The 27,900-nt window shown below is 45.7% G+C and overlaps 1 protein-coding gene across 1 annotated transcript; it reads left to right on the forward strand.

The window, feature by feature from the left end:
* Positions 1 to 6,059: 6,059 nt before the first annotated feature.
* On the forward strand, positions 6,060 to 26,178 carry SLC2A6 (solute carrier family 2 member 6). The gene is made up of 11 exons (XM_033138225.1): positions 6,060 to 6,072; positions 10,869 to 10,953; positions 12,707 to 12,869; positions 16,263 to 16,469; positions 17,974 to 18,073; positions 19,761 to 19,972; positions 21,786 to 21,938; positions 23,023 to 23,131; positions 23,806 to 23,982; positions 24,715 to 24,860; positions 26,008 to 26,178. Exons 1-11 carry the CDS (start codon positions 6,060 to 6,062, stop codon positions 26,176 to 26,178), a joined length of 1,536 nt encoding a protein of 511 aa, XP_032994116.1.
* Positions 26,179 to 27,900: the final 1,722 nt, after the last annotated feature.

Here is a 27,900-nt window from a genome sequence, read left to right on the forward strand (position 1 = left end):
TCCTTTACACCTTCCACCATCTCCTTCCAGTACTGAATTGTAGCTTCTAAACCCCTGGTGGGAGGGCAAAAACTTCCCCCCCTTATACATTGCAATGGACCATGTCCATTGATGGTGGAAACAAGTATAAATGCATTATTTAACATCATTAATATACTGCTTGATTGTGCTAAAACCTTTAAACGATACATTTTTTCCAATTTTTTAAAAAGTTAAAAACAAAAGCATTTAAAGATAATTGAAATTAATAGTCAACAGATTAAAACATGTTAACGTCTACATGCCCATATCAGCTTTCTGACACAATAATGTTTTTAGCAGGCACTGAAAAGAGTACCACAAAGGTTTCCCACCCAGTTTCAATTGGCAAGGAGTTCCAAAGGGTATGTGCTGCCACCAGTAAAAGTTTGACTTTTTGCAAGTGTGGAACAAGTATTCTGTGGAACCAGTAACAGTGCTCAAGTGGACACATATGAGATAAGGTGATCCCACAATAATAATAAAAAATCTGCATTTGTAAGTGATATTGTGGTTTGTTTAGTTTTGTAAGTGCAGAGCCCCCCCCCCCCAAATAGTGAAGAGAATATTAATATGAAAGAAAACGCACAATAAAATACAATGAATCAATCAAAGCAATATAAAATTGTGAGGGGGCATGGCTTGCAGAGAAACCTAATGGCGGCCTGATCCAGCATCTCCTATATCTAAGGGGCTAATTTATAGTTGAATGACTGCTAAGTAAAAGATAAAGGGACCCCTGACCATCAGGTCCAGTCATGTCCGACTCTGGGGTTGCGCGCTCATCTCGCTCTATAGGCCAAGGGAGCTGCCGTTTGTCCGCAGACAGCTTCCGGGTCATGTGGCCAGCATGACAAAGCCGCTTCTGGCGAACCAGAGCAGCGCACGGAAATGCCGTTTACCTTCCCGCTGGATCGGTCCCTCTTTATCTACTTGCACTTTGATGTGCTTTTGAACTGCTAGGTGGGCAGGAGCTGGGACCGAGCAACGGGAGCTCACCCCGTGGCAGGGATTCGAACTGCTGACCTTCTGATCGGCAAGCCCTAGGCTCTGTGGTTTAACCCACAGCACCACCTGGGTCCCTCAAAAGCATACTCCTCCTCAAATTGAAAATTAAAAGCATACTCCTCAAATTTATGTTCAGAAAGGTCATAAAAGTTAGCTGGCTAAGCAAGATTTACAAGAAGTGTTGGGAGCGCATTGCCCAGTGCTGCTTGAAGAGACTGGCAAAATACTAAATATAGTATTCTCTGATTACTCTGGATATGTGTTTGTGAAGTGCCTTCATGCTCTCATCACACAAAAAACTCCCATCATTCTGCTTCTCATTTGGAAGCCGGGTTAACTCACATCCTCCCCCCTCCCCCTCCCCCTCTGCTCTGGTGTCTCAACAAGGAGCAAGCCCACCCCACAACCAAACACCCTCGTAGGGATGGGCAAAGCCTATCTGCAAACCCCTAAAATCCTTCCCTCCCTTCCCAAATTCCAGAGGTACCATCCATTTAACCATTGGCCATAATATACTTGAAATATACTCGGAGGACCAAGCAGACTGCTGCATTTTGGATCCTATTCAACTAAGTACGTAACAATACTGTAATGGAACTTCCAGTTCCAAAGGCAGTATACCTCAGACTATCAGTTTAGTGGTGCAGCTGGGTAATTGTAGTCCTTGGTCTTATTACTACTGTGCATTGTTTCAGTTGCCAAAAAAAAAAAAAAAGAACCTCTTCTCCCTTCCAACCCAATGTGCTTTATAACAGTTCTACCTGCACTGTCAGAGGCAGTATGGCTATGAAAACTAGTTGTTGAGAATTAGAAATTGAAGAGTGCTGTTGCACTCAGGTCCTGCTTCTGGGCTTTCCATAGGCATCTGCTCAGCAAATGTGAGTGGCCAGCCAGTGATTTGGACAAACAGGATGCATACAATCCTCCAGGCTTACTGGCTGCAGATCAATGGCAGAGTATCTGTTTTGTATGCAGAAGATGCCAGGATCTGTCTCCTGCAACATCTCCACATAGGACTAGGAGAGAACCCAGCCTAAAATCTTGACTGCTGCTGCCAGTCAGTGTAGACAATACTGGGTGTGTTTATTTCCAGGAATACAGCTGACCGGAACCAGGGTAGTACTCCTGATGCTCCTGATGCTACAATTCAGGTTGAAAGTTTCTTGACCTATAGAATCTTCAAAACCCAAGGAACAGTAGCTTCTGTTTTTTAATGCATGCCATCCAGACTCTCCTGTTACTCTGCAGCCACACTAGACATTGACGGGAAGGTGTCCTCTTCTGGGAGTGTTGGAACTCCAGACACCTGCTCCTCAGCAAACAAAACCACTTTCCAAATACTGTTCAGACCTTACCAGGAGGACAAGGAAGCTCCCATTGGAAGCCACCAATTTATTCACTGCCCTATCAGCAAAGAGAACAGTATTTAAAATATCAGACACCAGTCTGGGAGTGAAGACTTGGAGGAGGAACTCTTCCCGTGCTCGTTTCATACCATTCAGCAGCACAGCAAGGTTGATCTTGGTGGCCAACCGTTTTCCATCCACAGAGCTCCGTGTGGACACCATTATGCCGTAAGGTACAGGACTTTGCCCCACATAAATCTCTGCAGCAGAGATAGCACAGGTCCCATTTTCCAGGATGCCCCTCCAGGGGAGCCAGACACTACTTTGCTCGAGATATCGAAGTTTCACGGCACTCTCCTTCGTCAGGAGGGAAAGAGTTGCTTTGGTGAGGCACAGAAGTGTGCTTCTTGCATCACCCAGCCCAGCGGTGACCAGGACCCAAGGTTTGTCAGGATTTGTCCCTCCCAGCTGGCCACGTATGTATTGCTGCAGAATCTGCCACGTAGTTTCTGGCTGGTTTGGGAAGAGAAGGCGAAGGAGTCCAAGCCGGCTTTGAGGCAACTGATTCTTGGTTGGGCTTGCAGCCCTATAGCCATCCAAGGATAAGTGGCTGTCACCATGATGGAGCAGGATCATAGAAACAAAGACAAACACGAGGGCCAAAAAGGCAGCAAGGGAAACAGAGGGGAGGAAATCAGAGTCTTGCAGGTCTGGTGCAGGAATTTCAGTAGAGGCAGAAGGAGCTGATCTTTCTCTGGCCTCCCCCTCTGCACGCTTCCAGGGTTCACAACACGGTTCTTCAGGGAAGTTTCTACAGTCAAACAAATAGGTCTCCTCATCATCAACATCTTTCCACATGTCTTGGTCTTCTAGCACAGAGAAGGAAGAAAAGGAAAACTCAGAAGCATGTTCTTTAAAACAACACACACACACACACACACACACACACACACGTAAACATAGCACAAAATGAGGTAGTAGAGACCTGAAATAGTATGGCTGTACCATTTCAGGACGTGGGTGGCGCTGTGGTCTAAACCACAGAGCCTAGGGCTTGCCAATCAGAAGGTTGGCGGTTCGAATCCCCACAATGGGGTGAGCTCCCATTGCTCAGTCCCTGCTCCTGCCAACCTAGCAGTTCAAAAGCACGAAGCGCAAGTAGATAAATAGGTACCAGTCTGGCGGGAAGGTAATCGGCGTTTCCGTGTGCTGCTCTGGTTTGCCAGAAGCGGCTTAGTCATGCTAGCCACATGACCTGGAAGCTGTATGCCTGCTTCCTCGGCCAATAAAGCGAGATGAGCACCGCAACCCCAGAGTTGTCCGTGACTGGACCTGATGGTCAGGGGTCCCTTTACCTTTAAAAGCCATATTTGGTAGCGGCCATTGCGACACCTTGTGGTTGTGAGTTCCAAAGGTCTATTGCACATCACATGCAAAAGATAATGGCAAGAAGTTGCCACACCTACATCAGCGACTTACTTTCAGCTTGGAGTGCAGACATGTCTTGTGTCATTCTCTGGATAGAGGGTTGTTTCCCACAAATCTTCATCTATAGGTACATCTCTTATACATCTGGCACCTACTGAGCATGGAGAGAAGGGAAAGAGGAGAGAGAGTGGTCCAGTTAAATTAGCCTCTTGTAGCAAAAACAGCCAAGACCCCTGAGACCCCTTAAGAGACCAACACATTCTCTGTGGAAAACATTTGCAAAGGAAAGAGCCCAGTTTGTCAGATACACAAAGTAGGCTGCAGAGACTGAAATATAGGTAACTGCCTAATCCCAAGTCAGACGGCTGGTGCAAATAGTCCAGTCTTGTCTACTATGACAGGCAGTGGCTCTCCAAGGTTTCAGGCAAGGGTTTCTCCCAATCTTTACCTGGAGATGCTGGTAATGAGAGAGAGAGAGAGAGAGAGAGAGAGAGAGAGAGAGAGAGAGAGAGAGAGTGTCATGGGAAAGTGAGGGAGTAATTTGGCTCCACCTTTCTCCTCCCGCAGAAGCAAAAATAAATTGTACTCTTTGGTGACAGAACCCCAGCAGAGATTTAAAAACCACAACACATGCAGCAAAGCAAAACATGAAAATATAGGCTGTTGGACCTTTAAGATATACCCTTGTGAGTTTAAAAACTTCCCTCTTCCCCTGGCATAGACTGATAGCAAGTAAAAAGGCAAGTGGGTTGGGGGCTGGCTGAGGGCATGGTGAGATTGGTGGGGGCAGTGTTCTACTAACCAGTCCTAACTGGGAAGTATTGGGGGGCGGGGAGCTCCCTCAATTTAGGATTTCTGCCCCCCCCCCCAATATTTTTGTATTTCTGCAAACAATGGGGTTCTCTGAGCTTGCTTGGGGATACAACTTCTGCTTTGCTGTGTCTGGATGTTGTCATGCATAAGGATCGGCACTTGACTCTGAACTTTGGAAATAAGGGAATGTGAGCAATGAAACGCTTATAAACTCTTATGATCTGTTATGAGCCATAAAAAAAGGCCTGGCAGTTTTTATAGGATAATCTCAGAGAAAGGTGCCATTTTGTCTACAAAGTGATCAATAAACATTGGCCACTCCAGTGAGGTGGGACAAAGTAGGCTAAAGGCAAAGTTTTAAAGAGGGAGAAAGATGAAGAGTTCTCTGCCGAGTTTCCACTTTTGCTAGTGTATATTAAATCACTTTAAAGGCAATAGTTCTATAACTGCATGCACACTACCATTCACTTTTGCTCTTGGGCAAACACAGATCCCACATCTAACACCAGTGCTACACGCCACTCCAATCTCCACGAGCTGTAAGAAATTCCTGGGGTTCCAGGTGTTTACCCAAGGTTGTGTCTCCGTTGGGAAGATCGAGGCACAGCAGAGGCTAGTATCTTTAAGAAATATGGCTGATTAACACATCTTTACACACGGATATCTGCCATGGAGGGGCTGCTGAACATTATACCCCAGGAGTGTCTCTCATTGCCCCTCTCATATCTTCAGCAAACTTGGGTCCAAAACAGCAGTCAGTCGTGGCTCCTGGTCTCCTGGTGCAGCTTCCTCCAGCCAGTGCCAAAGTGGTTCTGACCTCTACACATACACCCCAAATAAAGTTCTGTCCTTCCCAGCAGCTCATGGAGAACTAGCCTTTGCTCTCCTTCCCAGCACACCTCTTGCCAAAACCCCAAGCTTCCTGTGAAATTACACTTTTCCCTGTCACCTCCCTGACACTCCTGTTTTGCACAGACCTGAGAACCTTCTTTGATGTATAGTACCTGGCCACTGTTTCATAATGGTTTGCATTCAACCAGCCAGGACAGACTTGGTTTGCATAAGCTGGCCCATGGATTCCTTTTCTGACACAGTTCTGTAGCTTGCATTTCCCATTCCTATCCCAGACGTTAGCCAGATTAATTAATTTCTTGGGTTTTGGGGGTGGGTCTCCCCCTGACCAAACTCTTAACAATATTTATCTAGCCATCTTATTGGGATGGGCTGTAGCTTAGCAGAAGAGCACCACCATTTTGCATGTAGGAAGTCTCAGGTTCAGTCCCTGGGACCTCAGGTAGGGCTGCGAGACACCTCTGCCTAAAACTCTGGATTGCTGCTGCCGGTCAGTACTTGGGCTAAAGCAGGTATCCTGTGTTCCTGGAAAGCAGCATAGCTCAGTGGTAGAGTATCTGCTTTGCATGTGGAAGGTGCCAGGTTCAATCTCCAATGGCATCTCCAGGTAGAGCTGAGAGGCCCCCCTAAGCGAGGCTCTGGAGAGCTTCTGCTGGTCAGAGTAGACAAGGCAAGCTAGATAAATTGTCTGGCTTGGACTGAGGCAGCTTCTGATGTTCCTCTGACTGCAGCTCAGACAATGCCCATTGAAAGCATAGCTACAGGCGCTTGTGCAAAACCTGACCACCTTATCTGCCCACCACCCCAAAAAATGATGTCTGGTTTTATTTATTGAAAATACTTGGAATCGCCTCTTGTCTTCATTCTTGAGATGTTTAGACTCGTCACCTTTACTTCATGCTTTGCTGTATGCGCAAAAGTTGGCAAAAGTTCCCAGATTCCTGGCACTTTCTAGATTTGCAAGAAACATAAAATGGTTTGTTCCCCATCACCTCTCCCCAAAAAAGTTATTATAGAACCAAGGAGAACAAGTCTTGAAAAGGATCGAATACTTACCACCCTTTCCACGTACAAATGGGGTATACTCCACTCCTCCACGAAAAGGTTCACTTGTTGCATTTCAAGTTTCCCACTGCTCTGTCAACTTGGTACCACCAACTTCCCTGCATACACCTCTCATCTGCAGACAGGTAGACGTTATCACAGGTATGCAACTAACAGAAGATCTCCTCCCTCCAAGGCAGTTTTCACCAGGTCCTAAAGCTAGTACGTCTTAGTTTTGGGCGTAACACATAATGAGTGCATACAAACCAGGGCTTAATTAATTTGTATAGGTTCTGCAGAGAAGTCACACCTGGCTTGATCTTATCCCAGCAACATCAGAAGCTGCCTTACAGTAATTCAGGCCTATTGGTCCATCTAGGTCCACACTGACTAGCAGAGATTCTCCTGGGTTTTGAGCAGGAATCTCTCTTATCCTGACCTGGAGATGCTGAGGATTTAACCTGGGACCTTTTCAAATGTGAGAAATGTACTCTGTTGTTACTAAGATACATGCAACCGAATACACTACAGCTAAGTCCTACATGCAACCTATTGCACTACACTGTGTGTCATTGTCCCCCCACTACTGTGCTCCTGTGCAAAAAAATTAAATGTGTTATAAACAAAAAATAAGGGCATGAAACATTTCCCAGCATGACAACAAAGCCTCCTGCATATACAATATATAATGCCATTTAGAAAACAGGAGCCAGAGATCCTAATGGCAAATTCCTGCTGCTCTGTGGATTGGGAGATGCACTTTGGACATGCTCAAAAACCCTCCCTCCACCAATGGTTACTAGCAGGTATGGATGGGCAAACCTATAAATTTTTGTTTCTCATTCTCTCCCCTTCCCCATTTCCACATTGGTTTGTGATTTATTTATTTTTAGGTCCTCCTGAAAATTCAGCAGCCTTTTGATGTAAATTTTTCCTACTATAAACAGTTTGCTATGCAATTTTGCCTGATATACACATTTTTGCATAGCAATTTTCCCAACATCTTTGTATCTTGTTTCCATTAATATAGACACCTTTATGCACACTTCAAGCCAATATATAGAATTCTGTACATGATACTTGACAAAGAAGAAGAAGAAGAAGAGTTTGGATTTGATATCCCGCTTTTCACTACCCGAAGGAGTCTCAAAGCGGCTAACATTTTCCTTTCCCTTCCTCCCCCACAACAAACACTCTGGAGGGTGAGTGGGGCTGAGAGACTTCAGAGAAGTGTGACTAGCTCAAGGTCAACCAGCAGCTGCATGTGGAGGAGCAGAGACACGAACCCGGTTCCCCAGATTACGAGTCCACTGCTCTTAACCATTACACCATACTTGACTGGAGATCTGGCTTGCAAAATTCAGAGAAGTGCAACTTTCAAAGGGAGGCTGTGTTTCAATCTACACGTGGTTTTGGAAAGTTCAAATCAGGTAGATTCATCTTTAAACATGAGCAGAAATTAATTCCCCCCCCCCAGACCTAGCCACAGGTTATGCTGGCTGAGGGAGATGGGAACGGTAGTCCATCAACTTCTCTAAGGCAACAGGTTTCCCATGCCTTTGTGTTAAAGCCCCCCCCCCAAAAAAAATTCCCTCCTGCCTACCAAGCATGTAAAAGTTAGTGCAGTGGATAAGATTCAAAGAAAGCAAAGTAGCTGAACTATTATAATTATTGATATTTATTAAATTTGCATGCCACCCTTCATCCGAAGATCACAGGGCGGTTCACATAATAAAAGCAAGAAGAAGAAACAAACAAACAAGCCAATAACCCCCCTTCAACCAAACACATTTAAAGGAACATGGAATGTTAATCAGCCTGGCTAAAGAGAAAGCTTTTTGCCTGGTGCCTAAAAATATGTAGTAAAGCCGCCAGGCAAGCAACGCAAATTAGAAAAGGTTTGGCAAGTCCCAACCAGTAACTATGCAATAATGTTTGCGCTGCTTCTTTTGGAATGCAAAAGCAAGCTGGCTGTTTCCACAGAAAGTGGAGATTCCCAGAATGAACCTTCCTTAAGGGTACCCTATGCCCTTTTTTTTAAATTGACCGCCTGCAACACCTGCACGCCAAGCAAAAATTCAACAGGTTGAGCTATTTCCATGGAGAGGTGGGGGGAAACGCAGCCTGTAGTTTCCCACACTTCCAGCACACAGCGGTTCAGGAAGACCCAGTGGTTTTGGCCAGTTAAAAAGATAGCACAAGAGTAAAGCTGGTAAGACATCCTGGAGAGTGAAGTCAAATGGGCCTTAGAAAGCACTGCTAACAACAAGGCCAGTAGAAGAGATGATATTCCAGCTGAACTATTTAAAATTTTAAAAGATGATGCTGTTAAGGTGCTGCACTCAATATGCCAGGAAGTTTGGAAAACTCAGCAGTGGCCAGAGGATTGGAGAAGATCAGTCTACATCCCAATCCCAAAGAAGGGCAGTGCCAAAGAATGCTCCAACTACCGCACAATTGCACTCATTTCACACACTAGCAAGGTTATGCTTAAAATTCTACAAGGCAGGCTTAAGCAGTATGTGGACCGAGAACTCCCAGAAGTGCAAGCTGGATTTCAAAGGGCAGAGGAACCAGAGACCAAATTGCAAACATGCACTGGATTATGGAGAAAGCTAGGGAGTTCCAGAAAAACATCTACTTCTGCTTCATTGACTATGCAAAAGCATTTGACTGTGTCGACCACAGCAAACAATGGCAAGTTCTTAAAGCAATGGGAGTGCCTGATCACCTCATTTGTCTCCTGAGAAATCCCTATGTGGGACAAGAAGCTACAGTTAGAACTGGATATGGAACAACTGATTGGTTCAAAATTGGGAAAGGAGTACGACAAGGCTGTATATTGTCTCCCTGCTTATTTAACTTATATGCAGAATTAATCATGCGAAAGGCTGGACTGGATGAATCCCAAACCGGAATCAAGATTGCCGGAAAAAATATCAACAATCTCAGATAAGCTGATGACACAACCTTGATGGCAGAAAGCGAGGAGGAATTAAAGAACCTCTTAATGAGGGTGAAAGAGGAGAGCACAAAATATGGTCTGAAGTTCAACATAAAAAAAAACTAAGATCATGGCCACTGGTCCCATCACCTCCTGGCAAATAGGAGGGGAAGAAATTGAGGCAGTGAGAGATTTTACTTTTGGGGGTTTCATGATCACTGCAGATGGTGACAGCAGTCACAAAATTAAAAGACATGTGCTTCTTGGGAGAAAAGCAATGACAAACCTAGACAGCATCTTAAAAAGCAGAGACATCACCTTGCCAACAAAGGTCCGTATAGTTAAAGCTATGGTTTTCCCAGTAGTAATGTATGGAAGTGAGAGCTGGACCATAAAGAAGGCTGGTCGCCGAAGAATTGATGCTTTTGAATTATGGTGCTGGATGAGACTCTTGAGAGTCCCATGGACTGCAAGAAGATCAAACCTATCCATTCTGAAGGAAATCAGGCCTAAGTGCTCACTGGAAGACAGATCCTGAAGCTGAGGCTCCAATACTTTGGCCACCTCAGGAGAAGAGAAGACTCCCTGGAAAAGACCCTGATGTTGGGAAAGATGGAGGGCACAAGGAGAAGGGGACGACACAGGACAAGAAAGTTGGAAATTGTTCTCGAAGCTACCAACATGAGTCTGACCAAACTGCGGGAAGCAGTGGAAGACAGGAGTGCCTGGCGTGCCTGGGTGGAACTGAGGGAAGGTGGTGGGAGGGGCCTAGCTGCAGGGTGCAGCCTCCCCCAGTTGACCTTGGGGGAGAGACCTATTGGGGATAGGAAGAACAAACACTGCATACACAGCATCCATCACATCCCCTCACCAATGTTATGGCTGCTGGGAATTAGTAGCTCTGTGAGGAGTCAACTGGAGATGTGTGTTTTAGATGTATGGCATGTACACAGCCCAAGAGAGCTAGATTCTCTTCTACCATAATAAGGATGACGACGATAATAATGATCATTTTATTATTTGTATCCCACCCCAACTGAGTTGCCTATCTTTGTCACCCAGCTCAAGCATGATACCTCCTCTGTTATCTTGTTTCTACACCCTGTTTGCTCATCCTCCCTGACTTCCTCTTTTTGGTCTGCTGCTAGACCAGAAGAACAGAGATTTTCCCTCACAATAGCACACTTCGTTTGGTAGTTCTTCCACGGTTGCTATTATTTTTGCTTTTTCTGCTTTTCCCTCGCCCATTTGGGGAAATCCCAGACCAGAAGGTTTGCTGGAAGGCAAACAGCATCTCTGGGTGCTGAGGGAGTGGGAACAACTGGGCAAACAGCTCTGTGCCCTCCAGCTACATCTCCATCTCTCTCTGGGAGGGAAAGGCACACCTTGAGCCACCCTGGATCTCCGCATCAAAGAGCCGCTCCTCTGCAAGGAGCCTGTGGAAGATTATCAAAGCTTGAAGGAGAAAGATGCTCAGCAGGCGGAGAAAGAATATTACAGGTAAAGTTTCTGCCTCTCTTAAGACAGCTCTGCTAATTTCATCTCCCCCTTTCCCCTTCTTATGCCTTAGAGGTACACCTTTCTTGCTTGCAACTCTTCCCCCTTAAATCCCACTTTCCTGGAATACTTTTGGCTTAAGCTGCTAGTCCTCATCCCACACCAGAGCCACACCATACTTTTAAAGCATATCTAACACATGTTTAAAGCACATGGCTCACTCTCCCCCAAAGAATCCTGGGTACTGTAGTTTGTAAGGGTGTTGGGAATTGTAGCTCTGTGGAGGGAAAACTACAGGTCCCAGGATTCTTGGAGGCGGCGGCCAGGGAGCTGACAGTTTAGTTTACGGTTCCTGTACAAAAAATCATGTACTTTTGATAATGTGTTGTTTGTGTTGCTGTGATCCAGGAAGGGAGAAAACATTTTCAGCCTGAGGCAAGGCATTCACTTCTGGCAATGGTTACATGCCAGCAATGGCCAGATTTGCCAGAGGGAAAAGTGGGTGAAGTAACACATGTAAAGCAAGAAACATGATAATATTGCAGATATTAATATTGTGCAGCTTGAAGCAATTGGATGCATTAAACTAACTCCTCTTGGAATAAAACACTGTCCAGATCCATAAGTATTGTTCAAAGCTTTACTAACCAGATCTTCTTTCAAAACAGGTACAAAAACATTAATGATACATCTAAAACAATTCCTTACAGTCATGTGCATGTCCCAGCACAGGTTCGGCTTCTTATAAAATATGAAACCAAGGGTCTGTCTCTCCCACAACCTCCATTACAGCCTGGAGCTGTTTTCCCTTTAGGAGAGACCTCATTATCACATCATTTGTTATTGGCTGCTGAAGAACAACGACTCAACTCACACAAAACAGAGACCCGCAGATTAACATATGCATAAAAGAAAATTTTAGAGACCAACTAAGTTTGTTCTTGGTATGAGCTTTTGTGTGCATGCACACTTCTTCAGACACGGAAAGCTCATACCAAGAACAAACTTAGTTGGTCTCTAAGGTGCCACTGGAAGGATTTTTTTTAATTTTTTTTTACTATGGCAGACCAACACGGCTACCTACCTGTAACTGCAACTATGCATAAAAGGTCATTCTATCTCTTTCATGTGATCTAAATCAGTCACGTGCCAAACCAGAAGACATCAACAGTTAATCATCAACCTGCCAGCTAGACAGCAGAGAGCTCCTGTTGCTCTTCTTTAGTTTCAGTGGAAATTTCCAGTTCAACTCTTAGTAATATACATACAGGCGTTCACCATTTCAGTGTCAATTAAACAAGTATAATTAACACATAAGAGTTCAAGGACACATTTCAGCCAAAAAAAAAGCACCAAAAGAGGGTGTGGCTTAGGAGGGGTGCGTGGCCTGGAGAAAGTTCAGGGGGCCATACAGAGAGACTTGGAGGGTCGGATTCAGCCTGCATGGAGGGCAAGAGCATGGAGTTTAAGACAATAAGATGGGACTGCAAAAGAAGGAAGCTCCACTCAACGATAGAACCAGTACCTGGCAACCCTGGGCAAGTTGCCTGGACAGCCTGGCAGGGGCATGCTGCCAATGGCTGCCTTGGCCACCCAATTTTGACCTGATCCAGCCAGGCTCTTCCTATGTTCCACCAAGCTCATAAAAATACAGGAACCCTCTTGCCATCAACATCCGTGATGGACCACATTGGTCATTCCATAATTGTACTCTTCTCTCTCCCTTTCCATTTCTTTCCTTTCCTTTCCTCTCTAGGACTCTTAAAAACCATCGGGTCTTCCTTGCCACCTTTGCTGCTGTGCTTGGGAACTTTAGTTTTGGTTTCGCTTTAGTCTACACCTCCCCGGTCATCCCTGCTTTGGAAACATCTCTGGTCCTCAGCTTAAGACTAACAGAGGCAACGGCATCCTGGTTTGGGGTAAGAGTGGCCTGCCAGCCAGCAGGAAAAGCGGGAGAAATAGACCTGAGAGGTGCATGCCATCAGTTAGATTACAGTGTTCCCAAGGGGTGCCAGGTGTCAAAATATGACCCAAAGCTGCAGGGTTTTAGACTCTTTCTCTGGGTCTCCATGGGAAATATTAAAATCTAAGACTGATGGGGTGGTCTAGTTTCTGCTTGGGAACTTTTGCTGCTAGCCAGGGCTGGTCCACCTATGAAGCAGGATTCACAAGGGTGGAAGGACCCAGAGGGGAAACAGATCCATCCTCCAATAAATTTATCGCTTCTACCCAGTGGCAGCTGCATCATGCTTCTTGGAGGCCAGATCTGCCACCTCCTTGGCAGCACCCCCCATGCCACCTCTACAGCGGCCTTTTGCTAAACAGGAAGTGCTGCTAGTCTCCTCCCACCCTTGTTCCCAAAGAATGTCTATATTCCCTCCCATCCCCCTTGTTCCTGATGTAGATCTTCACTCACTCCTTCCCTGGTGGTGGTGATGGGGTGTGTGTGCCTTTTTGTGGATTGGCTCAAGTGCCAAAATGTATTGGGCCAGCCCTGCTGCTAGCACCCATTCCATGCTGACCAAGCCCCACCCCACCCTGGTAGGCTCCAACCCCTGGCCTATATGCCATCACTTGAGCCTCAGGAGACCTAGCAGCCCTGGGCTAAACCAAAAGAGTGTTGTCCCCCAGAATCTGTTTTAACCTTTGCAATGGAAGAATCCAAGCTGAGGGAAGGGGTGAGGCTGAAGCAAGGATATGTCTTCTTTGTCTGACTCTGGGCAAGTTGCTGTATCTTGGATTAGTCGACTCTATCTTGCTTGCAGGGTTGTTGAGAGGACATGACTGCATTTTTCAAATCCCTACAGGGGCAAAAGCGGTTCTCTGCTGCTCCAGAGGGCAGAAGTGGATCTCATAGGCTTCAGTTACAGGAGAGTAGATTTAGATGGAACGTTAGGAAAATTATATTGCCAGTAAGAGAGGTTTAACAATGAACCAGTAGACTCCTCTGCTTTGGAAGTCTTCAACCGGAACCCTGGGGATGTTCTCGCTCTTAAGTTTTCTTCTATGACCTCGTGGTTGGATTAGCATAGGGGTGGGGAACCTTATTTCAGATCAAGGGCCACATTCCCACCTGGATAACTTTCCAAGGGCTACATAGCAGTTGTGGGAGGGGCTAGAGGCAAAAGTGGGTGGGACTACAATGCAAATGCTATTATTAATAACTACAGTCAGTACATGACTTTTAGATGACATCTAAAGGCAACCCTGTATAGGGAAGCTTTTAATGGTTGTTTTTCTGTGGTTTTATATGTGTTGCAAGCCAGAGGTGGGTGGGGTGAATGAATGAATGAATATATATATATATATATATATATATATATACACACACACACACACACACACACACACACACACACACACACACACACACACCTCTGCAGGTCTCAGGGCAGTTACAACATAAAATCACAATGTAAAAACAGAGAATAAATAATAAAAACAAGAACAATCCAATAATCCCCTCCTCCCCAGCACATTTTAAAAGGGCAGTGGATGTCATTCAGCCAAAGGCTTGGTTAAAGAAGAAAGTTTTTGCCTGGTGCCTAAAGGTGTATAATGAAGGCACCAGATGAACCTCCCTGGGGAGAACATTCCACAAATAGGAAGCCACTGCCGAAAAGGCCTGTTCTCGTGTTGCCATCCTCCAGATCTCTCGTGGAGGAAGCACACCAAGAAGGGCTTCAGAAGATGGTCTCAGGGTCCAAGTTGCTTCATATGGAAAGAGGCAATTCCTTGAGGTATTTTGCCTTCATCCAGCTCATTTCAACCACTCAAGGAGGATGCAAAGCAGGGCTGGTGAGGGTTGTGGCTTCGGAAGATTTTCCAGGGACCTGAATTAAAAGATGGCCTACAAGACCCTTCCCAGCTCATTCTGCAAAATTAAACAAGTGGATTTTGCAGAGATGATTAGGCCTAGGAACTTTAATCTGGGGAGCGATCTGCAAATCCATCAGATTAGTCAACGGATGCTAATTTTAACCAGTAGGGCAGAGAGATAAATACACCCACTGGGTGCTGCTGCTTTGGCTCCAGTGTGTTGCTCTAGCAGAGGAGACTGTGTTAAAAGTGGCCTTCCTGTCTGACAATCTGGGAGTTTTTGTTGTTGTTGATTAAACCATAATGTCACATGTTTCCTTTTTCTCTCTTAACATCCTCTACACCGAGGCTTTAACAATATGCAAATATACTTAAATATAGTTGATGGGTGGATTTAAGAGGCATGTCAGCTCTGCCTATTTTCCACAACCTATCCCAGCCCCCCTAGCTTGTAATCTTCGTTCTAGTGAGAGTAATTGTTCAGGTGTCCCTACTGACTCTAAAGACAAACGTAACTTTTAATGAACAGACCATACAACCCTCTAGACTTGCTTGTGATGCTTCCTCCTTCCTTCCTGGGCAAAATACTCATAGTTCTGTATAGGACACTCTAATCACCCTGAGAGCTGGAAGGGACCACTGGTGGAAGAAGAGGAGGTTGGGGGGCATACCGCCCCCAGCAGCGTGATCCCGGTGGGGTGCCATTGCGGCTGCCCCCCACCCGTGCTGGGAGCCATGCCCCTGCGGGCGGTGTGCCATGCCCCTAGGACACGCACCAGCCACGCCTCCACCTGCTCTCCACTCCCTGGGGCCAGAGCATGAAACTCAGGCACTGGAAGGGATCCCAAGGGTCATCTAGCCCAACCCCCTGCAATGCAGGAATTGTAGCTAAAGAATCCCCAACTGATGGCCGCCTGGCATTTGTTCAGAAATCTCCAATGAAGGAGAGTCCATCACCTTCTGAGAGAGTCCATTCCACTGTTCTCAAACAGCTCTTACTGTCAGAAATGTCTTCCTTACGTTTAGTCGGAATCTTCTTTTTAATCATTTGAATTTATTGGTTCAGATCCTGCCCTCTGGAGCAACAGGAAACAAGGGGCTCCATCTTCCATGTGACAGCACTTTGGCCATTATATTAGGGTTGCCATATTTCAGACACAATTTGAACACAAAAGTTGTTGAGTTTTTGTTTGTTTGTTTTTGTTTTTTGCAAAATCTCAAAAAACAAATACTGCCATATTCTGTTTGCTGGACGTATGGCAGCCCTACCTTATATTAGCTCTCAGAATGCTCTTCTCCATGCTATGCATACCCAGCTCCCTCAAGTCTTTCCTTCATCATAGAAAATTTATTCCCCCCCCCCAGGCCAGATTCCACAGGGTGCTGAATTCAAACCCTACTAAGTTGCACTCCTATTTCTATGGTAGCAGCTGCCATCGTGATCAGATTTGCTTTCCTAACATATTGTCCCTGTTTCTTTGTGTGTCTGGTAGTCTGTGTTCACCCTTGGAGTCGCAGCAGGTGGTTTGGTCACCATGTATTTAAACGACTACCTGGGCCGCAAGCTGAGCATCATGTTCTCTGCTGTCCCATCTGTCATCGGATATCTCTTCATGACCAGCGCCCAAGGGACCTGGATGCTGCTGGTGGGAAGGCTTTTAACAGGATTTGCTGGGGGAGTGACTTCTGCTTCCATCCCAGTAAGTCAACAATGTACTTTTCCTTGAGGTTCAATCTCATTCCAGCAAACTCAAATTCTGTACCATATGTTGAAAGCACTTTGAGGCCACTTTAAACAGTCATGGCTTCCTCCCAAAGAATCCTGGGAAGTGTAGTTTGTTCAGGGTGCTAAGAGTCATTAGGAGACTCCTGTTCCCCTCCCAAAACCGCCATTCTGAGAGTGGTGTAATAACCAGTTCCTCTTCCCAGAAAACATCCTGGAATTGCCAAGCCCACACTGGAACTTGGATGGGTCATAGAGATTTTCTTGCCTCTGCAGCTACTTTTGGGCATGTGCCCAAGAGCCTAGGTGGTAAAGTGATAATTGGCTTTGCTACACACTTCCTTCCTCTTCCATTTACTGGCTGAGCCAATATAATTTGGTTAAGCAATATTTAAAACAGGGAAGTTGGAGGTAGTGGTCTCCTGAAAGGACCACAGGAATATTAGGGGAAGGACCACAGTACATTGGGAGAGCATCTGCTTTGCATATAGAAGGCCCCAGATTTAACCCCTGGCATCTTCAGGTAGGGCTAGGAATATTCCCAGTCTAAAACCTTGGAGAGCCTCTGGCAGATTCAACAATATTAAACTAGTGGAGCAGTGCATCTGACTCAGTAGAAGGCAGCTTCCCAAGTTTTTCCATTTAAACCAGACCATTATTTGGAACCATAAGGACTGGAAAGCTTAATTAAATTTTAGGGGAACAGCCGTAGCTCAGTGGTAGAGCACCTGCCTTTTATGTCATCTCCAGATGGGGCTGGGGAAATTCCCCTGCCTAAAATCTTGGAAAGTCACTGCCAATCAGTGTTGACGATAATGAGCTGTTTGATTTTCATACTAACCTACCTTTGTAGGGCCCTGTGTGCAACAGAGTTCCCTACACCTATGATTCCCAGCAACTGGAATTCAGAGGCATATTGCATCCGACAGTATGTGGCAAGGAACAGGGGAAGAATTAAGTTCTCATTCAAATGTAAACTTTTTAAAAATGCAATTCCCAACACAATATTTGAACCAAAACACAGCCGTTCTACAAATTCCCATGAATCTGGATTTTGCACTACAGTTTTCCAGCCACGCAATGTCTCCAAAAATGTATGTGCTAAGGTAAAGTGCATCAATGCATATATCAGTGAAAATAACCTACAGAAGTGCAAAACTGCTCGGAAATAACACGTAGAGTAGGAGACATTCGCACAAAAAATGCTGATGGTTCCCCCCCCCGAGGACATGTTATTTATAAAAATAAATAAATCACAGGCTGATGTACAAACATGGATGACTGACGTTATGCTTGTTAAAACGAGAAACTGAGAGAAGCTGAAACTGATAGAATCATCCATCCCTAATTGTGGCTACATCCATTAACTTAGGTCCATTAATTTCACTGGATCTACTGTGTGCAAAGCCTACTTGGACACACCCACCCCTGTTCTGCTGATTAAAATTCTGGCAACTTACCCTCCTTTTCTGTCCCTCCAGGTGTACATCTCTGAGATCTCTCACCCTGGAGTCCGGGGAGCTTTGGGCTCCTGTCCTCAGATCATGTCCGTCTTGGGTGCCCTTTTCCTCTATGCTTTAGGCAAGTAATTGGATGTGAATTCTGGAGGAATGAATCAGCACCAGACTGTTGGCTTAAATGTAGGGCGGCTGGTGGTCCTTAGATCAGCGGTGTCTTCAGACAGGAGAACTGGGCTTCAGAGATGGTTGGAATGCTTTGTTTGTTCTGGAAGGATTAAGGTGTCCTTCTCCTCCCCCTCCCCTGCCAGAATCTTGCATCCCCTCTTCCAATCCAGGGGCCTAGTCTTCTGGTTGGACAAGTAGGACCAGCTCAGGACCTCCCCAAATTGCAGGGTTTCCAACCCAGTGACTCCTTGTTTATTTGTTTGGAGAAACACTGGAAATTTCACAAGCTATTTATCTGATCTTTTTAAGTCATTCTGTGATTAACCCTTTCTCAGACCTTCGGCAGAAACACACATTGCTTATCAGATCTTAGCCAATGTCTGGGGCATGGGCTCCAGATCAGTGGCAGAGCATCTGCTTTGCATGCAGAAAGGTCCTAGGTTTAATCGCCAGCAGTTCCAGGTAGGGCTGCGGAAGACTCCAGAGGAGAGGAGAGTGCCCTTGAACTTGGGCGCTGCTTGCGGGCTACCCATTGTGGCATCAGGTTGGCAACTGTGAAAACAGTATGCTGGACTAGAAGGGCCATTGGCCTGATCCAGCAGGCTTTTATTCCTTGTCTGAAACTCCTGGAGAACTGCTGCCAGTCAGTACAGACAGTAGTGAGCTAGATGGACCAATGGGCTGACTCAACATACGGTGGTTTCTTATATTCCTGCAAAGGGCCATAGCACCATAACAGAGCATCTGCTTTGTGTGCAATGTTCAGTCCCCAGCTTCTCCAGTTAAGGCTGGGAGAGACCTGCATCTGAAACCTTTCGAGGTCCGTTGCCATCCAGTGCAGGCATTACTGAGCTAGATGAACCAATGATTGGAGTCACGAAAGCCACTTCCTGTTGGAATCAGATAGAGCGGAGATTTGAACCCTGGCCTCCCAGGTCATAGTCCAACTCTCCAACCATTGCACCACACTGGCTCTTCAGGTTACTCTATCGGGCTTGGCAACCTTTTCTATAAATGTCCAGGTTGACATTCAAGAGGCAAGGACTGTGTAACGCAAGAGCCAGGAAGTGCCCACGGAAGACCAAACACACTGGACAGGATTGGGGAGCCTATAATGTCGCAGTCAGGCTCTTGGTTGCAAAACCAGAGATAGAAACAACAGATTTGGTAGAGATAATGCAGTTGCTCAGGGCACCTACCAATTAACTCAGAACATATTGTAAGGTTTTTGAAACACCCTGGCTGGTAGAGAGAATGGAGAGAGAAAGGGGATCCAGCAGTAATGTTGTAGGCCTTCCCAAGATGACAAAAGGGACTGGAATTACATTTAAGCTGTTGTGCCCAAAGCTGGGGCAGTCACCATGGTGTCTTCCAGCTGTTATTGGACTACAAGAGGTATGGGTAATCTTTGGCCCTCCAGATACTCTTGAACTATATCAGCCCCAGTCAGCATGGCCAACAGCCAGGGATGATGAGAGCAGTAATTCAGCAACATCTGGAAGTCCAAAGGTTCCCCAAGTGTGGACTACAACCCCCATAATCTCTGAACATGGGAAATAGAGGGGTATGGTTGTTTATTACTGTTGCTGCTTCTTGGAGACAGTCCTTCACTCACGTCTTCCTGTGTCCTCTTCCCACTGCAGGCCTCGTTGTTCCCTGGCGCTGGTTGGCGGTGGCTGGACTGGTGCCCGTCCTTCTCATGATTGCATTGCTGTCTTTCATGCCGGACTCACCTCGTTTTCTGGTCTCCAAGGGGAAGGAGGAAAAGGCCCTTGATTCCCTGATATGGCTGAGAGGAGCACATGCAGAGTACTGGCGGGAATATGAGGAAATCAAGGACAGCTTCAGTGAGCAGGTGTGGTATGGAAGGATGGGCGAACATGTCAATTTCAGTTCCTTTCCCCCCAGTTGTAAATTCAGTTCTCCAGATTTTCACATCCTTTTGCAACTTACAAAAAAAAAGAAGCTCCTGTGAAAATTTGTCAGCATTTTCATGTGAATTTCTCTTACTGTGCACATTTTTTGTATGAAATGTTGCCTAATGTCCCCACCCCCTTTTTTTGCAAGGCCAAGTTTCTCTAATTCAATGCATTTTTGAACCAATTTCCACCCATGTATGCATTTTTATGGATGCTTTGCCTAGCATTTTCATTTTTGCACATCTTCCTTGAAGTGCAGCACTGCAAAATTTGGCAAAGTGTGAATTTTGAAGGAGGGCTGTGTTTTAGTTTAAAGGCCTACTGTGGTACCTCGGTTTAAGAACAGCCCTGTTTACGAACTATTCGGTTTACGAACTCCGCAAAACCGGAAGTAGTGTCCCAGTTTGTGAACTTTACCTTGGTCTAAGAACGGAATCCAAACGATGGAAGGGCACCGGCTGCGGGAGCCTCATTAGGGAGAGAACGCCTCAGTTTAAGAATGGTTTCGGTTCAAGAACGGACTTCCAGAATGGTTTAAGTTTGTAAACCGAGGTACCACTGTATATTGTTTTGGAAACAGTGAACTTGGAAACCAAATCGAATTTCTCCGTCTATCCCTTCCTACTGCTATGGGTGCTACGAAATGGTGGGAAATGATACTCCAACCCACCCTGTAATATAAAAACTGCCTCGCAGTTTGCAGTTAACTAGGAGAAGTCTAAAGTGGCATCACCCCCAATTTCTTGATCTCCTTCTGTGCCCCCTGCTCCCAAGTTACACTCTTGTGTCTCAAAAGTAGGGCTGGAGGTGGAATCTGCCTTTACTCAGATTCTAAATCTCACTTACCGTACTTTTCCATGTATAACACACACCCCGTGTATAAAATGCCCCCTATTTTGGGGGACTAAAAATTAAGAAAATCCCACGTCCCCCCTAGGCACTACCCATGTATAAGAGGTTATACATGGCTACCCCCATTCTTGTATACTTGCAGGTGATATTTAAGAGCACAGAGGTCATATTGGTAAGCAAGCCACTTATCCGAAATTCTCCCCAGGACCCCCTATTTTAAACATCATTTTTTCAGTAAAAAACATAGTCCTATACATGGAAAAGTACAGTACTTAATCCAGCCAAAGAGGATTATGACCAGGGACAGGTCAGTGGTCCATTTCAGAATCTGCAGTATGGCAGATTCCTTTGCAAAGTGGCCTGGAGTTTTAAAGGTACAATTGCTTAACGGGGTAGTCTTTGAGTATTGCACACTCCCCCCCACTGTCTTCCCCACCTTTGAAGCTTTTAAAATAGCCTGCCTAGCTGCCTATGCTTTCTGGGGCTGGTAGGAATTATAGTTCAAAACATCTGGAGGGCACCAGGTTGGCCAAGGCTAGAATATACCCTTGGATGGAAATAGTTTCTGACAGGAATCCCTTCTCCGTTCATCTGGAAGGCAACAAATCCTCAAGTGTGATGTGAATCTATCTTCTTCTTGATATAGAACAGGTGTGAGGAGCCATTGACCCTTCAGGTGCTGCTGAACTACAACTCCCATGGGAGAATGGTACTTCAGCACTTTCTGGAAGGCCAAGGTCTCCCTAGACATACAGCAATTGTCTATCGAAAGGGAGAGCCAAGCAAAAGGGGAGGCATCATTCCACTCCTTGGAGGCCATTCCACGAAATCCTGATCTTGTGCCTGGGTGTGTGTGAAATGGATCCGTCTGAGCCGTTTGTATCCATATTTCCTTAGAGCAGACCAATTTCTTGGAAAGAGATCAAGCAGCCCTACATCTGGAAACCGCTGGCTATCACCTTGTTGATGAGGTTCCTGCAGCAGCTCTCAGGGGTTACCCCCATTCTTGTATACTTGCAGGTGATATTTAACAGCACAGAGGTCATATTGGTAAGCAAGCCACTTATCCGAAATTCTCCTCAGGACCTTTCCCCTACCCCCCACCCCATTCCACCCACTGCCTTCCTTTTTTGGCTTCCACCAAAGTATCCTGCGAACTCTCATTTGTGAAGGGGCCTCCTAACAACAGTTCCCAGGATGCTTTGGGGGAAGCCATGACTGCTCAAAGTGGTAAAAGAGTGATTTAAATGTATGGAGCAGATGTAATTTAGTCTTTAAAGCATGCCTTCCAATGTTCCTCAGATGAAAGGAGAGACACTCTGTTCTACATTAGTATTGCTGCCCAAGGGGAGGGGTTTTTCCATGTTTTTATTAAAGTTTTTCATTATAAAGACAGTCCCCTGCCCCACAAGCCCCTGACCATTGTCTATGCTGATGGGCTGATGGGAAGTTCTAGTTTAACAGCATCTAGAGGGAATCAAATACCAAATCAGTCTACAGAAGTGAGGGCCCTGCTTGTTCACTGCGTGTTTCGTTTCTACCGTTGTGGCACAATGGTTAGAGTGTTGGACAAGGACCTGGGAGACCAGGGTTCGAACCCTGACTCAGCCATGAAGCTGCTTGAGTGACCTTGTGCCAGTCACCATCTCTCTGCCTAATCTACCTCATAGGATTTTTGTTTTCCTATGTTGTGAAGGCTGAAATTTCAGTTCAGTGGAGCACTTACTGTTCCCAACCCTAACCCTGTGGAAAGCCATCTAATTAGACTTTAATTTGATTTTGAGATTTTTTAGGAGGTAATTTAATTATTGTTTGATTTTATACCAGTGTTATGTATCTGATGTTAGCCACAATGAGCCCGACTTCGGCCGGGGAGGGCGGGATATAAATAAAAGTGTTTTTTTAAAAAATTATTATTACTTGTTATTATTCCTTTGTAAGAAAATATCAAATAACGTACAACCATTTTTGCAGGGTAGGGGGTGGGGAATCAATGGGGGGGGTGACAAGAAATTTTCCGCACTGGGTACCACCTGACCTTCCTATACCTCTTTGTGTGTGTTTTAAGAAAATGCTGACTCAGGGAAGTAAGGGCCTCAGACACTCTAAATGGTTTCTCCTTTTACCTTTGCAGGAGCCGCAATACGATGCTGTTATCGTGGGGGCCGTACGCTTAGCATCAGTGGTAGTTGCCACCTTCTCAATGGATAAAGTCGGAAGGAAGATTCTTCTATATATCTCAGGTGCAGGTTTTGTCCACTCCTATCACACCCCCACCTGGTGCATCTATAGATCTATTTTTTGCAGAGTAAAAACCAGCTTTGGGGAATTGTTTGGCTCAATCATTGGGGTGTGGGGAAGAGAGGGGGGGAGAGAGAAAGTATTGAATTGAAAGCACTGAACATGTGGGGTGTGGGTGGGCATTCTCTCCCCATCACCCCCCAAACCAGATACCCAATAAAGTAAAATGGGCTGCTGGTGTTTTTGCAACATTTGCCTTTGCCAGCCTAGACCACATTCACACCACACATTTAAACCACTACGATACCACTTTAAACAGTCATGGTTTCCACACAAGAATTCTGGGAGCTGTAGTTAAGGGTACTGAAAGCTGTTAAGGAAACCCCTTATGACTTTCACAGAGCTACAGTTCCTGAGTTCCTTCTGAAAAGAGATTGATCATTAAACTACACTGGGGGTGGTAGGCGTAGTTCAGCAACATCTGGAGGGCCAAAGCTCTCCTACCCCAAGAACTTTACAGGAGAAAAACCCAGTAAGTTCTTAGCCACAGTGCCATCTCCCTAGAATGTCAGGATCCAGAGACTGGGTGTGAAATAACGAGCAGGTTGAGGAAATTCCCAGACATAAATAACCCTCACATCTCACACTGTTGTTCTTCTCTACACACTTTTGACAGCCATCATTATGCTTGCCTCAAACTTGACTTTGGGCTTCTACATCCACCTCATACCTCAATATTCCCATAATTCCTCAGCAATTATGGTCAACAGTAGTAGCCACGAGGGCCTGGCTACCAGCTGGACAAGTGTCCTCACCGTCATCCCTCTGATTGCCACCATGGTCTTCATCGTAGGTATGTTTTTGTCAAGAACAGGAAGCCACCCAGATACCCTCTGAATGTTTTAAGCAGTAGCTTGATGTGGCTTATTATTGTTGCAACATATTAAATTTATATACCATCCCTCAACTGAGGATCACAGGGCATTTATAGTATAAAATTATGCAAGGTGTGGAGTATGTGGAAAGAGAGGAACTTTTCTCTTGTCTGTCATAATGCTGGAATTAATGGACATCCAGTGAAGCCGAATGTTGGAAGATGCAGGACAGATCAGAGAAAGTCCTTCTTCACACAGCACATAATTTAATTATGGAATTCAGTCTCACAAGAGGCAGTGATGACAACCGGCTTCGATGACTTCAAAAGAGTACTGTACAAATTCATGGAGGAAGAGGAGCCTGTGAATGACTACCAGTCATGATCAAAGTGTATTATCTCCAGTACCAGTTACTGGGGAACATGAGTTGGGAGAATGCTGTTGTGCTCAGAACCTGCTTGTTGGCTTCCCTTTAGGGTATATGGTTGGCCACTATAGCAACAGGATACTGGATTAGATGGGCCTTTGCTCTGAGCCGGCAGGGCTCTCCTTACACCTGCAGTTATAGAACAGATCTACATCAAAATTGACACTTATTGCTGCTTTGGTTTGCCACACTAACATGTTTGAGGAAGGACTAGTCATTCAGCTATGCCTGAGGCCTCAACTCTTCCAGGTTTTTCAGAGGGGCTCCTCTTTCCTGTCTCTAGGTTATGCCATCGGTTGGGGTCCCGTCACCTGGCTGCTGATGGCTGAGATTCTCCCACTGAAGGCCAGAGGGACAGTGTCTGGGCTGTGTGTGCTTGTGAGCTGGTTGACAGCCTTTGTCTTGACTAAAGTCTTTCTGTTGGTTAAGGTAAGTAGAGGAAGAAGAGCAGGGCCGTCTTACCCATAGGGGCAAGGGGTGTGGGGCACTCGGGCGCTGGGCTCTCAGGGGCGCCAGGCCGAGAGTCTGGGGCTGAGATTTAGGAAGAGCCGACAGCCAGAGCCCGTCAGAGCGCCGCATCTCTCCTGCTGCAGGCAAGCAAGGCGCTGAGGCAGCCGGCCGGCCGGCTCCGCCCTCCTGCGCACCTGGGATTGATGGGCTGTCAAGAGGCCCACCCAGCGCATGCTGTTCACACGAGGCACCTGGCTTCGCTCAGTTGCCACCGCCTCAGACTCAACTGTTATTGCGCTGGGCTCTGTTTGTCCACCCCTGCCCCCCAGGCGCCTGGCCCCGGCCTTGCTCTGCTGCCGCTGCCACCTCAGGGTCCTCTGTTGTTGCTGAGGCAGCCAGACCAGCTCTGCCGTACGCACCTCGCCAGCCCGCCCTAAAAAAAGGTCAACAACTTTGGGGTTCCTCCCCTAAAATAAAGGTCGACTCTGGGCAACCGGGGGGGGGGGCGCCGTGCAGCTCTGCATATTCTTAAGACAGCCCTGAAGAAGAGATTTCATACATGTTGCAATATATGCCACAGAAAGGGGCTGTGTAAACCCCCCCATTCACCTTCAGTGCTGCCCCACCACAATCTGTATCTATCGTGTCATTTCTTATGAAATACTATGTTTTGATGTGTTTTCCCCAACAAAGCCAGCTTCAGTTGAAACTGAGGGAAAAGGACGTAGCGGCGTTTTAAGCTGGTAACGTTTACACAGCCCTAACCTGCTTTAACAGTCTGACCCTGGATCCTGGGAACCTTCAGCACCCTTAACAAACTACAACCCACAGAATCCTTTGGAGGAAACCACAACTGTTTAAAGTGGCATCATAGCGCTTTAAATGTGTGGTGTGGAGGAAGTCAAAGTCTCAGTACCCTCACCAGAGTCTAGAGCAGGATTGAGGAATGTTTTGTTCCCCCCCCCCCACAGGGGCCACATACCACATATCACTAGTGGGGAAGGCCACAGTTGAAAGTTGGTGGAGCATCTAGGATTTATATTTAATGCATAAATAAGTACTTTTCACTCTTCCCCATGTCCTCTTTCCCTGCTTTTCCAAAGGATAATTTCTTTTTCTTTTCCAGGCAGAGTATGGCCTGGAGGTTCCTTACTTCTTCTTCGGGGCCGTCTGCATAGTGAACCTTATCTTCACGTTTTTCATTCCTGAAACCAAAGCAAGGTCCTTGGAGCAGATTGAATCATACTTCCGGACTGGGCAGAAATCATTTATTGAATCTTCCCACCACCTTAAATGAACTTTCAACATTAATTCAAGTCCTTACAATATGAGAAAATGAGAGGCTTTTGAGGCCATGACAGGTTGACCACTGTGATAACTTACTATCCAAGTTTCTCCAGTCCTTAAACTGGGATGGGAGGTGGGGCGGATATAGTGAGCTATTATTGCTCATATGCATTTATTAATTCCCTTAAAACTGACAGGTGCCATGGCAGCTAAGAGGTTGAAATACACACCAGAAAGTTCTCAGCTGGAACCTTGCCTCAGTCACAAACTCAATAAATGGTTGAAGGCAAGCCAATCTCTCTTTATTAGCTCCCTCCATCTGCAATATGAAAACAATGATACTGACATACCTTGCAAGGTTATTGTAAGGGCTGCTATTAGGATGTGTGTGAAGCATTTTGAACATTGTAAACCAGGGGCCGCCAACATCTGTGAGCCAGTGAGCATATCTGGAATTCTGAGAAAGTTCCATGGGTGCAATTAATCATTTGTTCATCCCAGGCTTTTCAATGTACTTCTCCATTACTACCCAAACCACACAGTCCATTTCCCCCCTTTTAAAATGGATTTATTTGAACTAGAGCAACTGAGTGCTTTATTTAAGCAAATCTGTCATTTCAGTATGTGTTTGAAATCCCTCCTACAAAATATTGGCTAGAGGCACCATTTGTCATTTGCTCAGCCCTGATGTACAGGCTGGTCTTCCCATGGCTTGGGTCTAGCAGGTTACCTGGCAACCACCACACCAATTTTCCTGGTCCATGAGAGACAACGGAAATGGAAAAGTACACTAGATTGCTATGAGCCCCAGTCCATAAGACATTTAACCAATAGCATTCAAGAAGTCTGTCAAGGACCCAAATCCCACTGGCAGCTCTGATCACATTCAGCACAATTGTTGATGCCATTACCAAGTGACCTGACCAATATCATTATCATTATCATCTAACTCCTGGGCTTGACAAACAGAAATAAACAGGGGTTTCTTTTCATATCAAGGAGAGCAAAGTCAGCAAAGTCATCTGCTCAGAAAACTTCTGTGAGAGGTACGGCTGCAGGTACCAGTTGAAAAACTTGGCAGCCCCAATGGCCACACCATGGAATCAAACAAGCATTATGTGTATTAACCATAGGCAGCTTTAGCTTTTTAAACTGCATATTGGTTTCATACTACTTCTAAGGAGAAGAGGAGGCCCCAACTATTAAATGAACTAGATGGAGAATGTTTATGTATTAAAAATGTCAGTAAATGGCATTGCATTCTGTTCTTGTATTTGCAGCCCAAGCACATATATACATATATTTGCTTTAATAGTGCCATTTTTCAAATAATGAATACCGGTAATTGTTTGGCAAAGAAGAGAGCCCAAGAGGGGAATGGAGAAAAGGGGGAGGGCTTTATGGACTAGGTCAGTGGTGTCCAAACTTTTTTCAAAGAGGGCCTGGTTTGATGAAGTGAAGGGCCAACCAAAGTTGTTAACCTTTTTTTAGGGTTGAAGTTGTTGAGGTTTTTTTTTTTAGGATTTTACCCCAGGAAATAAACTGCCACAGGGGCCAGATTAAACCGACTGGCAGGCCGGATTAGGCACCTGAAATGGATTTTGGACATGCCTGGACTAGGTTAAGCTCAAAAACTACAGAAGAAGTAGCAGCTTTTCAGTAGTACTGAGACTCCCCACAACCCTCAATCACTGGATATCTCCCCCTCACTTTTGGTCTTTTTGAACATTCA

Source organism: Lacerta agilis, chromosome Z (assembly GCF_009819535.1).
Source record: "Lacerta agilis isolate rLacAgi1 chromosome Z, rLacAgi1.pri, whole genome shotgun sequence".
In the NCBI taxonomy this organism is placed as follows: Eukaryota; Metazoa; Chordata; class Lepidosauria; order Squamata; family Lacertidae; genus Lacerta; species Lacerta agilis.

Excerpts from the sequence above, each read along its gene's own strand:
- SLC2A6 (XM_033138225.1), top strand. Across the intron at positions 10,954-12,706 it reads GCGGAGAAAGAATATTACAG|GACTCTTAAAAACCATCGGG; the intron begins GTAAAGTTTCTG and ends TTTCCTCTCTAG. Across the intron at positions 19,973-21,785 it reads AGGACAGCTTCAGTGAGCAG|AGCAGACCAATTTCTTGGAA; the intron begins GTGTGGTATGGA and ends ATATTTCCTTAG.